A 15,771-nucleotide genomic window follows, 5' to 3' on the forward strand; every position below is an offset into this window, starting at 1 on the left:
TTCTAAAAACAACTTCAGCACTGGGGACATTCACACAATGTTGAGGGAGGAACCTTTCAATAACAGCAGGTTGAAACTGCCCAAGTTCAGCTTAAGGAGGGCTTTAAAGCGATCCATGTTTAGGTTACATTAAATGTAAAATATGATCAGGCAATAACCAAGAGACATCTTGGCAGACTAGAGGAAGCCTGAGGCCCTTACGCTGCCTGTGCTTCTGATCTAGGTAGAAGAAGAAGAAGAGTTGGTTTTTTATATGCCGACTTTCTCTACCACTTAAGGGAGACTCAAACTGGCTTACAATCACCTTCCCTTCCCCTCCCCACAACAACAGACACCCTGTGAAGTAGGTGGGGCTGAGAGAGTGTGACTGGCACAAAGTCACCCTGCTGGCTTCATGTGCAGGACTGGGGAAACAAATCCAGTTCACCAGATGAGCCTCCACCGCTCATGTGGAGGAGTGGGGAATCAAAGCCGGTTCTCCAGATTAGACTCCACTGCCCCAAACCACAGCTCTTAACCACGCTTAACCACTACACCCCTTTTGATTCCAATAAGGCAGCAAAGACGGGGTTTTTTCATGCCACCGATATCTGTAATCTTGAATCACAAGAAACCACTATCGTCATTCACCATACCCAATACATGTCTACTAAGACACTATTGTAAGTTAAAGCAGGAGTTAACTGACAACATCCTTAAAATGGTAACAGCTATAACTCGAAGGGAGTGGGATTCTATCTTCCCTTGTGAAACTAGTTGGATCCGTCCTGGTGACCTAATAACTATGGTATAAAGAAGTCTAGTATAAAGTATTCAGTACTGCAATCTCAGGGAACAATATAGCAAAAAAAAAAAGTGGGAAAGTTATCTTTTTTTATTAGACGCTTTTTGGTCGGTAGGCCTTACAAAAGTTTGAATGACAAAGGCCTCCCTCTTGCGACTGATTTTTATTGCTGATTACTTGGGATTACGGAGGCTTTTTACCTTATCGGCATTGGAGCGAATGCACTTGACAAAATAGGGCTCAGATTGGCCGAGGGTCTCCATCAGTTTGGTAAGTGACGCCTACAAAGCAGAAAGGAAAATGCAGAATTGGCTTCCGCAACAATTATTTTTTGGGCAGCAAAGACAACGCTGTGCCGAGCTTCCCCATCCTAACAAACATTAAAGGACCAGTTTAAAAAGCACACTCAGCCAAAGGTCCTTCTGAGAAAGCTCTGTCTCACATTTCTCTTCCAACTGATGATGAGTCCTTTACACATTTGGCAGCAAATTCCGCAGGAATGCAGCTGCCACAGAAAAAATTCTTACCCGGGCCAAGGCGGCCGTAAGCATTCTTAAAAAGGGAACAGAAAGCAGGCCCTGGGCTGGGAAGGTCCGTCTTCTCTCTCCCTCATTTACCCTTGACACTAAATCTCCCACAGTCTATTTCCCTACAACACTTTTCCTGAAATGAAACGTCCCCGAAAGCAACAACAGCAAGTGACCTGGAACTGCGCGCTGATGCTCGGGGGCTTCTTCTTCTTGTGAAGATGAAGAAGAGATTTCGTGATGCGATCGTGCAGCGTCAGGTTGGTCAGGTGCTTGAGCGATTTCACTTCCAGTAAGTGCTGGGGAAACAGAAAAGCAGGCGCAAACTTTAGTTTATACAAATCTGGAGAACCAGAAACGAACATAAATCCACGGAAAGAGTCAATGTATGGAATGCAACAGCAACGGCAAGCATGTGGCTGCAGGCTCTGAACATCGCTCCTCGGGAACCACGTTCTCTCCCCAGAGCCTGCACCCAATGTGTGGCAATTAAAACAAGGCATGGTTAAGGCAACAGGTGACCCGTTTCTTTCACGTTATACGCTAAGGCAGTAAACTGTAGACCAACGGAGGCAATGGCATTAAGAGCCACAGCTGCCTCAACAAAAGCAATTGGCATTAAACAACGGCGTAACTTAAACAAACGGTTCCTTTTAGATCAGGGGTGGGGAACCTTTTTTCCGCCAAGGGCCATTTGGATATTTATAACATCATTCGGGGGCCACGCATTCTGGCCCTGCCCCCTTTAACCCCTCCATTGTCGCCACTTCCGCCCCCAGCCCTCTTGTAGTACAGAGGGAATATGTTTCTCCGTGGCCCAGGAAAGGGTTAACACAGTTAACACAGTTTCTTGGGCGGTCCTAGCAGTTCCATAGCTAACGGCTCTTCTGCAGGGGGGGGGGGAGTTCCTTTTCTCAGCAAAACAAACTCACATCTGCCTTGAATAGAGGCTATTCCTGTCCGCAGGAGGTGGCGGATCGCCAGTCTTAGATCCTTCTGAGCCAGAGATCTGCCAGGACCCACGAAGGCCAGACCAAATGATTTTGTGGGCCTTAAACGGCCCCCCAGCCTGACGTTTCCCACCTGTTTTAGATTAATGCCTGATGGATCCTTAATAAGCTTTATGTTGATTCAACCCCCAAACTTGGCATGTATAAGGGTTGCTCCATTATATGTCTTTCATGTATGGATATCGCTTCCACGTAGCGAAAAAATGTACACAAACAGCATGCATTGTCATTTGTGAAGAATACACCACTTGTATGTATGATAAGAAGAGTTAGTTTTTTATATGCCGACTTTCTCTACCACAAAAGGAAGAATCAAACCAGCTTACAATCACCTTACTGAGAGAGCTCGAAGAGAGCTGTGACTAGTTCACCCAAATGGCTTCATGTGTAGGAGTGGGGAAACCAACCCGGTTCACCAGATTAGCCTCCACCGCTCATGTGGAGGAGGGGGGAATCAAACCCGGTTCTCCAGATCAGACTCCACCAAACCACCGCTCTTCACCACTACACCACGCTGGCTAAAATGGATGAGTGTGCATTCGTAGAGGGACAAGGAACCCCATTTGCATTTTTTCCCTTACAAGGTATTGATATCCATATCACTTCGTATGATGCAGCCCTAAATCATGTAAAGGAGCAGTGCTTTGAGCCCAAATACTTGAATTCTCTCACCTTTGGGAGGTTCGGTTTGGCTTTGAAGTTCTTGTTTCGCCTAAAGGAAATAAAATTGACAGGGAGGTCCGTATGAAAGCAGCAGGGGCGATGTGCTTTTTGCCAATCGGCATGCTTCCCGGGACACAACAGCTCTCTGATGACAACCGCTGAAGAATTCGAGCCAGGCAAGGATATTTATGGGAAGGAAAGACACACAGAGCCGCATATTTTGCAGAAAACGGCAGTCTGCTATTAGGCACCGGGGGAAAATTTGATCATAGGATAGTATAAGTCAAAATGTATTGATTTTTATTAAATGGGACATAGAGAGAGCGCCTTAATGGTCAAAGGAAGATGTTGCATTTTCCTATGGTTGCCTGTCTGTCTGTCTGTCTGTCTATCTCCTATGGTTATCTATGCACTTTACGGCTTCCATAACTGCCAATTTGCATGCAGCTGAGTGTGGATTCAGAAGACATTTCATGGTACGGTTATGCTCTAAGAGTAAGTAAAATGCATAAGAGACAATGAATTGGCAAAGCGTAGTCGGTTTCAGGAGCCTTCAGTCAAACCGCCCAACTCAGACACAAGCTTCTTTACAATCTACCCAAGGCTATAAACTTGGTGCTGAGTTAAACGGTTTAACCAGCCCACCAAAAGCTTTTTCTCGGGTCTGTAAAAGGGCTGCGGGCACAATATCGGAGGATCTAATGGAGGCTGCGCGCCACAACAATTTTACAGAGTCTAAAAAAAGTACTGCGCAATACAAGGAATGCTTTTAGTTTAACCACATAATGTTCGCCGTAAAACCTTTGCCGTTACTTATTGGGACCATCTAGTTCAACTCCGGGGGGGGGGGATGGGGGATGGAGAAGAGTTGAAAGCTCCTGAACGGCTCCAAGCCCAGTTTAGAGAACTGCCGTTCTTTGACATTATTCTCTAAATGCTCCTAATACATTTAATAGCCCTTTTTGGAGAGCTGCAGAGGTGTTACTGCCTTACCTACCCATTGGTCCCAAGGTGTGCACGCGCCACCAAATTATAACAATAAAAAGAGCGAGCCATTCTGGTGCAAGGTACAATTTACCCCTTGGGAGTCTTCAAATGGACACGTCTACCTGCTCCATAAGCAGCAAAGACTGACAATCAGCATCGGTTTCTATTGCTCTGGCCAGTCCCGTGTTTTTGTCTTTAAAAAAAAAAGCTAACGTGATCTTGGGGTGCATCAGCAGAGGCATGACATCTAAATCGCAAGATGTCATAGTTCCTCTGTACACTGCATTGGTCAGGCCGCACCTGGAGTATTGTGTGCAGTTCCGGAGGCCTCCCTTCAAAAAGGATGTGGACAGAATTGGGCGGGTGCAGAGGAGAGCGACGAGGATGATCAGGGGCCTGGAGACCAAGCCCTACGAGGAAAGGCTGAGGGAGTTGGGAATGTTTCGTCTGGAGGAGGTTGAGGGGGGACACGATTGCTCTCTTTAAGTATTTGAAGGGCTGTCACTTAGAGGAGGGCAGGGAGCTGTTCCTGTTGGCAGCAGAGGACAGGACTCGCAATAACAGGTTTAAATTGCCGGTGGAAAGGTACCGGCTGGATATTAGGGAAACATTTTTTTACAGTGGGAGTAGTTTGACAGTGGAATCAGCTACCTAAAGAGGTGGTGAGCTCCTCCTTGTTCTAGGCCATGGGTTCTCAACAAGGGGGGAATTCCCTCCCAGGGGGAATTTTAGGGTTCCAGGGGGGGAATTGGGAACACTATTCAGCAAAGTGTGATGTCCTGTAGATTATGCAATATCTGTAAAATTGTAGTTTGTTTTTAATTTAACCTGCAACATTCAATAAAGTTGATGACTATCTTGGGAAGGGGCAATTATATACTGAAAAATGGTGAAAGGGGGGAATGGAGCAAAAAAGGTTGAGAACCACTGCTCTAGGCCAGTGATGGCGAACCTTTTAGAGACCGAGTGCCCAAACTGCAACCCAAAACCCACTTATTTATTGCAAAGTGCCAACGCGGCAATTTAACCTGAATACTGAGGTTTTAGTTTAGAAAAAACAACTTCCCTGGACTCCCCGCTGGGCAGCGGGGAGTCCAGGGAAGGGGGCAGGGCCTTTGAAGTGCTCCACGCTGCCTGCAAAAAAACTGCATTAGAAGAAAAACTGCATTAGACCTAATATAGCTGGGAACCAGACATCCATAGTGGTACCTTCACATTCAGAGGCAGTCTACCAGTTGTGGGAGGGCTGTATTCTCCATTCTTGAGGAAGTCCTGGAGAGACTAGCAGGCATTTGCTAGAATCAGGAAAGTTTTCAGGGAGGGACGGAGGGAGGAAAAGGAAAGGAAGGAAGAGCTTTCTGGCCAGGGAAGGAAGGGGGCTTCTGGGCTGGTGAGCAGGGTAGCAGCCACCTCGTGCGCCAAGGAAAGGGGGTTTTGGTGGGGAAGGGGCTTCTGGGCCAGCATGAGAGGCAGCTGCAGCCTCGCAAGCTAAGGAAAGGGGCTTCTGGCGGGGGGTGGGGGTGGGGGAGAATGAGGCTTCTGGGCCAGCGTGCTGCCACCTTGCTCGCCCAGGAAAGGGGTTTTGGAGGGAGAGGGGAAAGGCGGCTGCAGGGCAGCTGCCTTGCGACCCAGGAAAAGGGTTTTTGCCCATGGAAGGCACCGAGGGAGAAAGGGAAGGGGGCTGGAGGGCCGGCTCGCGAGGCGGCAGCCACCTCGTGCGCCCTGCAAAGGGGTTTTTGGACGGGGAGGGGGAGAGGGAAAGGGAGAAGGGGGCTGGAGGACGGCAGCCGCCTCGTGCGCCCTGCAAAGGTTTTTTTGGCTGGGGAGGGGGGGAGGGAGAGAAGGGGGCTGGAGGGCGGCAGCCGCCTCGTGCGCCCTGCAAAGGGGTTTTTGGCCGGGGAGGGAGAAGGGGGCTGGAGGGCGGCAGCTGCCTCGTGCGCCCACAAAGGGTTTTTTGGCCGGGGAGGGGGAGGAGGGAGAGAAGGGGGCTGGAGGGCGGCAGCCACCTCGTGCGCTCTGCAAAAGGGTTTTTGGCCGGGGAGGAGGGGAGGGAAAGGGAGAAGGGGGCTGGAGGGCAGCAGCTGCCTCGTGCGCCCGCAAAGGGGTTTTGGGCCGGGGAGGGGGGGAGAGAAGGGGGCTGGAGGGCGGCAGCCGCCTCGTGCACCCCGCAAACTGGTTTTTGGCTGGGGAGGGGGGGAGAGGGGAAAGGCTGGGCGGCGGAAAGTCCAGGGAGGGGGGTGGGGCCTTTGAACTGCCTGCAGGCAGCGCAGAGCAGTTCACAAAGCTGGCAGCTGGGAGGGCAGGGGCCCCGCTGCCCAGCTGAGCCGTGCGTGCCAGCAGAGAGGGCGACGCGTGCCAGAGTCGGCACGCGTGCCATAGGTTCGCCAACATGGCTCTAGGCTGATCCTGCACTGAGCAGGGGATTGGACTAGATGGCCTGTTTGGCCCCTTCCAACTCTATGATTCAACGATCCGTTTCCCCTGAGAGCCAGGCACGAGTCTGCACTCACATGAGAATGCCGTGGGCTCTCTCCAGGAGCTTGCTGTTGGTCGAATTCACAAATATCCCATCTTTGTCAAGGAGGCTGCCGTGGCTGGAGAGTCTGCTCTGCCGGACGCCCATCCTGCTATTCCAGCCGATTCCGTACACGTCACTGCAAGGCGGGGGGACACCATTCACGTGTTTCAGTTTTGACCGAGAGAACAAGAACACCAGATGCTAAAATGCGACAGCAAAGCAGAGCCAGGCAGAGACCTTTCTTGGGCAATTTCACTTCCTGAGCGATCTCACTTACCGTTGGGTTTTTTCATTGATGGTGTTAACGCCCTGCAGATCCGAAAGGGGTGTTCTTGGACGTTTCCGGGCGATACCTGCAGCAGCGTATCGAGAAGAGTTTTAGCATTCTGTGCGGCGCTAAAGCAATTCAATGTGGCAAATGAAAAAAAGGCCAAACTGTAAAGTGTGTTGAACATGGTACATGCTGGGAATAATGGGGGGGGGGGAGTATTGGAAAGGAGGAACCTGTGGCTGAGAATGACATGATATATAGTTTACTTGTGCTCTTAAGATGGGAAAGCTGTATACTAATCCGTTGGTTTGCCACGGAGAACTTGCAATCCAGCATACGAGACAGAAATATTTAAACAGTGGTACTCTTCTGTTTCAAGGAAACAGAAAAAAAAAATAGGGAGAACGGAATTGTCAGTCAGGATTGTCTAGCGTTAAAAGCACCAGCCTTCACAGTCCAAACATGATGAAGAACCAATATGAAAAATACTAGATTGAAGAGTCATATCCCCCCCAGCAATCCCCCAGTCAAACAAGGGACCACGGTTAAGTGGCAGAGCACGATTTGAATACAGAAGGTCCCAGTTTCAATACCTTTATCTCCAGATAAAGGGGAGGGCTGTGGAAAGCCTTGGAGAGCAGCTATCAGTTACGGCCTTGGGCTAGATGGACCGATGGTCTATGTGTCCCTCACCTGGAAAAAGTTCTCTTCTTACTGTGCGTCAACTGCTTATTCCTATCTCCCTAAAACAATCCTCCACCAAATGCAGATCACGACAGCAGAGCGATGCTGCGAATCCTTGAAAAATCATCTCGATGGGGGCAGTGTTGAGGGTCAGCACGGTGCTTCTGCTGAGACGCAGGACGTAGCAGGGAGCTCAGTGCTGGGACGTAGCAGGAAGCTCATCTGGGAATCCCAAGTAGGGATAGGAGATCCCACACAGAGGCTGCAGGGTCCCTCTGATGCAATCTCCCAATGCATTCTGGGAGAGGTACCAGAAAGAGCAGAGTGTAGTTTTCACACCCCCAGCACCAACAAGACTTCAAGGAGTGCGAAACCTTCACTTCGTCCTGCAGAAGGGTGTGCCTGTATATGCACAATGGGGGCAATGAAGGACATCTTGTGGGGGGACGCTAAAACCAGGAGCTGGCCCTTTCTCTTGATGCTACCAATGGCTCAATAGCGGCAGGTATATCTGGAAGGCCTTCCTTACCTGGCACAAATCCTAAGTGTTCTACAAGTTGGGCCGTAAGCCGCGCAGCCCATCATTTTGTTCTGCCTAAAGCCCAGCATTGTGAACCTTAGTTCCACCAACAAAAGACAAGCCAATTAAGGTTCTGTTTATTCAAATAGATTATATGGCGCTGGATTCATACTAAATGTTTCATCAGTGCAGCAGAACTTTCCTGCCTCCCATATAGCATGTTCACTGGTCTCCACAAAATGTTGCTCCTGGGGGGATAGGAGACCCTGAGGAATGACCTGGGGGAGGGGGTCTGCAGCAGGAAGAGGGAAATCGGTACAAATGGCCAATTCAGTCTGGACCCAAGCCATCATCCTTATTTATTCTGTGCATAAGTCTCATTTCTGTGTCGCTGGATTTCACAAGCAGGTTGAAGAACTTCTGCCTCTCAGTCCACGGAGTCTAGTATGTAACTTTCAAAAGAGGTTTCTGCTTCCTTTGAGACAGAGGGAAGTGCCGGTGTCTTAAAACTGGTTTTACAATCCAAAAGACCACAGTTATTCTGAGAATTCTTAGTACCCTCAGAGAACCCGTAAGATTCTTGGCGGAGAAGCCATGGTAAAAGTGGGATAAAACCCGATTCAAGTAAACAGGGTTATAACTACACTCTAAATTTTACAGCTTTCTTGATTAGGTAAGAAGATAGGTTAAAGGTAGGTTAAGGTAGGTGGACACGGCACTTTACAGATTATAAAACAAGTCCCTACACTGAGGATCTTTCGATCAAAAAACTGAACATGGAAGGGGAAAGAGATGCAGGTGAGGCTTAGTTTTGGATGGGGATTGAGGGGTTGTGCAACAGAAAAGGTGGGATCTGGAAGGGATCTAGAAGAAGAGGTAGAAGTGGCGATGTTCTGGGAGCTAGATTGAAGAACGAGGGGCAACAGCTTTGGAGTCATTCAAAGAGAATAGGAGAATATGCAAGAGGGAATGAACAGTGCATTCCTAAACAGAGTTACTTGTCTAAGCCCATTTAAATGAAAGGCCTTAGACTGGAGTTACTCTCTTCAGGATTGCACTGTCAGGCACCAATGGAGGTGGCCAAGTTTGCAAATGGCACCAAATTATTTAGGGTGGTCAAAACAAAAACGGATTGTGAGTATGATGCTGAGTACGATGACTCAGGATTAGATCACACGGATGTTATGCTGCAAACACTTTCACAGTAGATCTATAGATTGCAAATTTAGACAGAGAACGATTACCAAAGTAACATATATTAACAAACGAGGTGATTCAGTAAATCCTAGCCTAATAGTAAGCTTTGGAGGTCTGTATTCTTGCAGTATTTGGCTATAATAAATTTACATTGTCATTTAATTAGAGTGTTGGACTAGGGTGGGGTAAACCCAGGTTAGAATCACCTCTCTGCCACGGAAGCTGGCTGGATTACCTTTGGCCAGTCACTCTCTCTCAACCGTACCTACTTCACAGAGTTGTTGTTGTTGTGAAGATACAATCGAGGGCAGAATAATGCTGTCAGCGGCTTTGGATCCCCCCCACAACTGGGGAGAAAAGTGGGGTATAAATCTCCAAATACAAAATTGAACTGGTACATGCGGATTAGATAACTGTGATATTTAAACCATCGTGAGCATGCCGTTCATACACAGCTTTTGACAAGGGCTCTCACTTAAGGATCTTAAGGAAATACGGTAATCATAGGATTAAGAGGACAGACCCACGTATGAATCACTGATTGGTTGAAAACGCACCAATAGTTTTAACAGTGGAGGAAACTAAGCAACATGGTGGGCCCCAGGGATATCTACTGGGACCAGTGATATTTAAATAATTAATAAATGACTCGATGTCAGTGATGAACAATGAGATGTCTCTATCTGCCGAGGACATAAAGGATAACAACATCCTAAACAGGTTGAAGACGAAGGCAGAAAAAAACATTTACCAGATATTATCTTGTAAAATCTTACTGCCTAGGGGATAACAGGTGACCAGCTTACCAAGAGGTCACTTGCATATTGCGGCAAGTTAGCATTTGGTAAACAGCTTTCTGTATTCATTCTATCGTGAGTTCCTACGGGGTTAACGGACAAATAGCAGATGAGGGATAGTCAATCTGCAATTATGGCTTGAAGTAATGAAGGCTGGACAAAGCGCCATACTCCCTGTATACAGTGAACTTGTGATTCCTTTAAAATGTCAACCCTTCGCTACCATAAAAAAAGACAAAATTCTACATAAGGTAAGGGCCTGAAAACATAACAGCCAACATCATAATACCTTTATAGAAAACTGTGGTGTAGCTGCACTTATTTTTATTTTATTGCATTTTTAACCCTGCCCTCCCCAACCCGAAGGTCAGGCTCAGAGCGGCTTGAAATACTGTCCCCTGCAGGTCCCTCACTTGTGTTTGGGGGTTTTTTTGTTCCCCCTGTTGCGTAACCTCTATAGGAAACAATGACCCGGTAAGGGGAGTTCCAGGCATAGAAATATGAGAAGGTCACTGCAATCTCTAACAATCCTAAGAAAGGAACCACACACTGACTAAGGAAAGCCCTGGGGCTTACCAGCCCTCCTGATCCTCCAGTTGGAAACCCTTTCGTTTGAAAGATGGCAGCCAATCATAAGCCCTGCCTTACAATGGCCCACTTTCTGAAAAGCTTGGCAGGCGCCACAGGAAGGGTGAATGTCATGGTGCCCATGGGGGGCCCTGGAATTAGCCATGGCAGCTAAATGAAGCTCATGTCTCGAAACCGCATGTAGGGGGAAAACAAGGGAGGGCCATTGCCTTCAAGCCCTGCCTGGGCACTTCCTGGAGGTGCCCAGACTAGTTGCTGCTGGACACAGAAAGTTAAAGCAGATGGACCCTTGGTATAATCCAGTAAGGCAATTCTTACGCAGCTCCATCCAGAATCAACTCCAGAACGGGTCTCCGCAAGATTCTCTGCTTAAATCTGGTTCGAATATTCTTAAATGCAGCGCAGTCTTTTAACCATGCAGCTCTCCCCTTGACTCACTATGGTCAGATTTCGAAACCATAAACACTGCTTTGTTAAGTGATCACTTACCATCCACGTCCCCTTCAAAGAAGAGCACCAACCTTTGCGGGGGCGGGGGGAATGACATTCCCTAAGATACTCAAAATACGTCTAGCAACCCTTTTTGGCACAAACGTTACGTTGGAGGTCTATGGAAACAGAAGGCTTAAACCTTCCAAACTATTACAGCGCACCGAAAAGCTGAAATGTATATCTGCAAGGAGTCGGGCAAACTTTGGAATTAAAGCTTTCGATGACTCCTGCTTGAAGAGTATGCAGTGCTGATGTACCTGATCGTTAAGGTGAAATGGTTACTGCGTATGCAAAAGCCGTTTCATGAGCAAGCTGACATCCTTCAATTGGTGCTCAATGTAGTTATGGCACTGAAACACCATGCGCTACATTTTAGGGCAGAGGGTGTTACGTTTCATGCTGCCGGACCCCTTCTCTTCCCACAGGAGGAATCCAGCCATAATTAGTAACAAAAGGCAAACGGGCCTGGTTGTCATGCAGGACTAGTTCATTATGTAACAGACGTGAGGCGAAGGAAATGGAGACCAAGTGCATCTCTGCTATTCTCATCTATGAAGAACATTCTTTGAGGCCCTAGTAGTTCTGATTGGTCTTGGAAAAGTTGAGGGAAACTTCTCCAAGATTAATTCCATTTATTTTTTAAAAATCCATATGTAGATGTAATTATATAGAACAAAAAGGGAGAACAAGCTGGCTTCAGATTCCAAAAGATTCTAAGTATGGCTGGAAGATGAATGCATATTACAATATCCCTCCATGCTGGTATTCAAAAACTTTTATCCTCAAACTTTTATCCTCAAACTCAAGCTGCTGGTATTCAAAAACTTTTATCCTCAAACTCCTGTGACACCGAGGCGATCAATATCAGATATGAGAAAATACTGAAGATGTCTTCATGATTATGGCAAGAGATGATTCCTTGGGCATCTGTTTCAAACCTTGAGGCGCATCCTGCCTAGGAATTCCCAGGAGGAAGGGGCTAAATCTCTCCCATGTTGTAAGTTGCTACAGTTCAAGATGGCTTCAGCATCTGCATGAGAAGGTTCTGCGCATGGCCGCCCCATCCTGGCTACCCAGAATGCTCCTGGTTTCCATTTCCTGCTTGTGTGAGTGTCATGTCAGAGAGATGGTGGGAATATGGCGCCTTACTGTACTTCTCCTCTTTGCATCTCTGCAGGATCTCTAAGCTCCTCTGGTGAACTGGGTGATGGAGAAAGCTAAAACTATCCACACTTTTCAAAACCGCATCATCATGCCCTTGGGAAGCAAAACAAAAACAAAAAAAACATGGAGAGAAGAGAAAGATTACATAAGCAGAAACCAAGGAAGAATCAAGAACAGTGCGGACAAACTGCCCTATCGACACAGAATTCTTCAGAAGCCACACGCTTTCTAGCTCCGGATAATAACGTTGATGTTTCTAGACTTTCTAACGAGTGCACACAAGACAGGGGACAGGTTAAACCTTTTATATCCAAGCCTTGCAAGACTAGTTTCTGCATCTTGGAGTGCTGCTCTTCAAGTGTGGAAGAGAGAAAGCTCCGGCCTGTTTTTTCACCTGGATCATTTTGCTTTTTCTTAAGCTGGGCGCCATTCAAACAGCATTTCAAAATCAAGGTGCGTTTTTACAAAGCATCGTGCTATATCTCGTAACCCCCTTCGGTATTTCATAATGAGACTGATTGCCTCACTGTGCATAAATACTGATTTATGATTAGCTACACACAATTTGTTGACAATGTCGTACCTTTCAAATGCAGTAGTAGACAATGCCTTTGATAAAAATCTGGTTCTAACTACTATCCCCTGAAGAGGAGGTGAGCTGGGATGGGTAATGATGTAAGATTTGGTATAATGTGTCAGTTCAGAGCATCACAAATGTAAAACAGCAAATCAGAATAAGGTTGGTAAATTCTTCTGGATGGATGGCTGACTACAGTATTGAAATCCAATACCTATCAGCCCTGTCTTCAGTAATTCTAATGATTAATCTCCTGGTAGTTCCAGGCGTGCAAGATTTGCAAAGGCCCCACCAGGAGAGTCGACTAAAACTTCTCACATACTGGAAGTGGTCTATTATTCAAGGTGAATCAGTGGGCCTAGAATCCTGCATTAGCAATCTGAATTTTCACAATGGGAATGGAGCATTGTTTACTCACCGTGAATGCTCCTTCTCTCCTGAGGCGAAGGCGTCTTGATTTGTGGGTTATTTCCTTCCATCATCGGGTAGGCAGGACCAATTCTTTTGACTTCCTGTCTCCCCCTGGTGGGAAATAGCCTGCAAAACCTCAGTTACAGTCTTGCCTAGCTATCAACAGGAATGAAGCTCCTTGATAAAAAACATGTAAACATAATTGACGACAACGACCACAGTAATAAGACCAAGGAGGACTGAACTGGTTGAAAACGGTCATCTCAGGAACCTAACTCGAAAAATTTTCCAGAACCTTGACCTTAACGTTTCCGCCTTAACTAAGAATTCTAACCTGTGCCGGGTGGGCAAGACGCCTTCGCCTCAGGAGAGAAGGAGCATTCACGGTGAGTAAACAATGCTCCATTCTCCTACTGAGGCTCCAGCGTCTTGATTTGTGGGACCTCCAAGAGCTCCCAACTGGGTGGGTAGAGCACCCTATTCCACCACGTGCTGAAGAACTCTACGGCCAAAGGCCGCTTGAGCCGATGCCCACGTGTTAACCCTATAATGTTTAACGAAGGTAGAAATAGATGCCCCGGTAGCGGCTTTGCAAATTTCTTCAACCGGGGCCTGTCTATCGAAGGCCGCTGATGAGGCCGCGCTACGCAGGGAGTGAGCAGTTATTCCCTGTGGCGCTATAACTCCCTAGGCCTTATATGCCTGTATGATGCAGAGTCTAAGGGTATGACTAATAGATGCTGCCGACATCCTTTTGCCCTTACTGGGATTGCTGATACCAATAAACATATAATCAGTCTGACAGATGTCAGCGGTTCTGTCTATGTATATATGTAGAGCCCTACGTAAATCTAAGGTAAGCCAGGCCTGTTCCTTTGATCCTGATTGCTTAGGACAAAAGGAAGGTAGGTTGATTTCCTGCGACCTGTGAAAGGGAGAACTTATCTTTCGAGTAAAGGTAGGGTCTGGTATCAGAACCACTTTGTCCTTATAGAAGGTACATAAACCTTCACGAATGGACAGAGCTCTGATTTCGGAAACCCGTCGCGCAGACATGATTGCAATCTGGAAAAGGACAGTCATCTGAAGGAACTTCATGTCTATGGTACATATTGGCTCGAAGGAAGCCTTTGTGAGGGCTCTAAGGACCAAATTGAGGTTCCATGAGAGAAAACGGTGTATAACCGGTGGTTGAGTCTGAGAGACACCCTTTAAAAAAGGAGATGACGTGCTGGTGCCTGGAAATAGGTACCCTATCCAGTTCTGGAATAACTGTGGCCATCGCTGCTATCTGTCTCCTTAAGGTTGAGGCTAAGAGATTAAGCTGTAGACCTTCCTGTAAAGAAAAAATCAGTACCCTCTGAATGCCCGGACGGAGTGGGTCTACCTTCTTCAATCTGGCCCATCGGACAAATGCTTTCCACGACGCATTGTATATGAGTCAAGTGGAGGGTCTGCAAGCCACTAAGATGGTGATCACTACCTCCTTTGAGTAGCCCCTAACTAGGCGAGATTGCCGTTCAAGCGCCAAGCGGTCAAGGAGAACCAGTGAGGATCTGAATGCACCAGTGGCCCTGGTGCAATGTTCCCCAATGGGTTGGAATAGCCCAAGGTTCCTGGCATGACATCTGACGAAGAGCCGCGAACCAAGGCCAGTGTGGCCAGCAGGGGGCCACCAAGATGACTTCGGCCCAGTCTTCCTTAGAACCTTGGGAAGAATGGACAGCGGGGGGGAAAGCGTACAGAAGTCCCCGGGGCCAAGGACTCAGAAGGGCGTCTATGCCCTCTGCTGCCGGGTGGTAAAACCCTTCAAGAAAACCCTTTCTACTCTGCAATTTTCTGCGGAGGCGAACAAGTCTACTAAGGGAGCTCCGAAGACGGTTGTAATCTGAGAGAAGGCCGCATGGTCTAAGTACCATTCTCCTTCATCTGCCAACTGGCGGCTTAGATGGTCCGCCTGCACATTCAGAGCTCCCTTGATATGTTCTGGCCGAATCAACTGAAGGTTTGACTGGGCCCAGGTAAAAATCTGCACCGCTTCCCGATGCAGAGCAGAGGATCAGGACCCCCCCCTTTATGTAAGCCTTGGTTACTATATTGTCCATTCTTATCAGGACATGCAACCCCCTGAGGAGTGGGGCGAAGGCTCGGAGGGCAAGCCGTACCGGCCTCAGTTCCAGGACGTTGATATGTAACGATGTCTCCTCTGTGGACCATCGTCCCTGGGTAGAGTTGGTGGCCAAGGTGGCTCCCCAACCCTCCAGACTGGTGTCTGTGATCACTTGTGTGGGCTCCCCGTGTATATAGAAGGTGTGCCTGACCAGGTTCCTTCGATCAGTCCATCATCGAAGACTCCTCCGAGTCTCTGAGGATAGGGAAATGGATCTGTTCCTCTTCTTTGCGATGTCCCTCTGGTACGGTCAAATCAGCCACTGCAGAGGCCTGGAGTGGAATCTGGCCCAGGGAACGACCGCTATACAGGCCATCATTAATCCCAGCAACTTCGCTAGGGACATGACCCCGGCTTTCCTTGTTCTGGCTAAGGATGAAAAGACATTGATTAGTTTCTGAACGCGTTCCT

The 15,771-nt window shown here is 47.8% G+C and overlaps 1 protein-coding gene across 1 annotated transcript in view; it reads right to left on the minus strand.

Moving 5' to 3' along the window:
- The window catches only part of MYO9A (myosin IXA), a 112,852-nt gene that overhangs the window by 45,824 nt on the left and 51,257 nt on the right, over positions 1-15,771 (minus strand). The window contains exons 14-19 of the mRNA XM_056865903.1: positions 12,188-12,295; positions 6,767-6,842; positions 6,482-6,625; positions 2,994-3,033; positions 1,488-1,610; positions 985-1,065 (exon numbers count right to left, since the gene is read on the minus strand). Of these exons, the coding sequence (XP_056721881.1) occupies positions 985-1,065; positions 1,488-1,610; positions 2,994-3,033; positions 6,482-6,625; positions 6,767-6,842; positions 12,188-12,295 (572 nt within the window). The remainder of the gene's footprint in view (positions 1-984; positions 1,066-1,487; positions 1,611-2,993; positions 3,034-6,481; positions 6,626-6,766; positions 6,843-12,187; positions 12,296-15,771) is intronic.

The sequence above is a fragment of the Euleptes europaea genome, chromosome 20 (assembly GCF_029931775.1).
Source record: "Euleptes europaea isolate rEulEur1 chromosome 20, rEulEur1.hap1, whole genome shotgun sequence".
Classification (NCBI taxonomy): Eukaryota; Metazoa; Chordata; class Lepidosauria; order Squamata; family Sphaerodactylidae; genus Euleptes; species Euleptes europaea.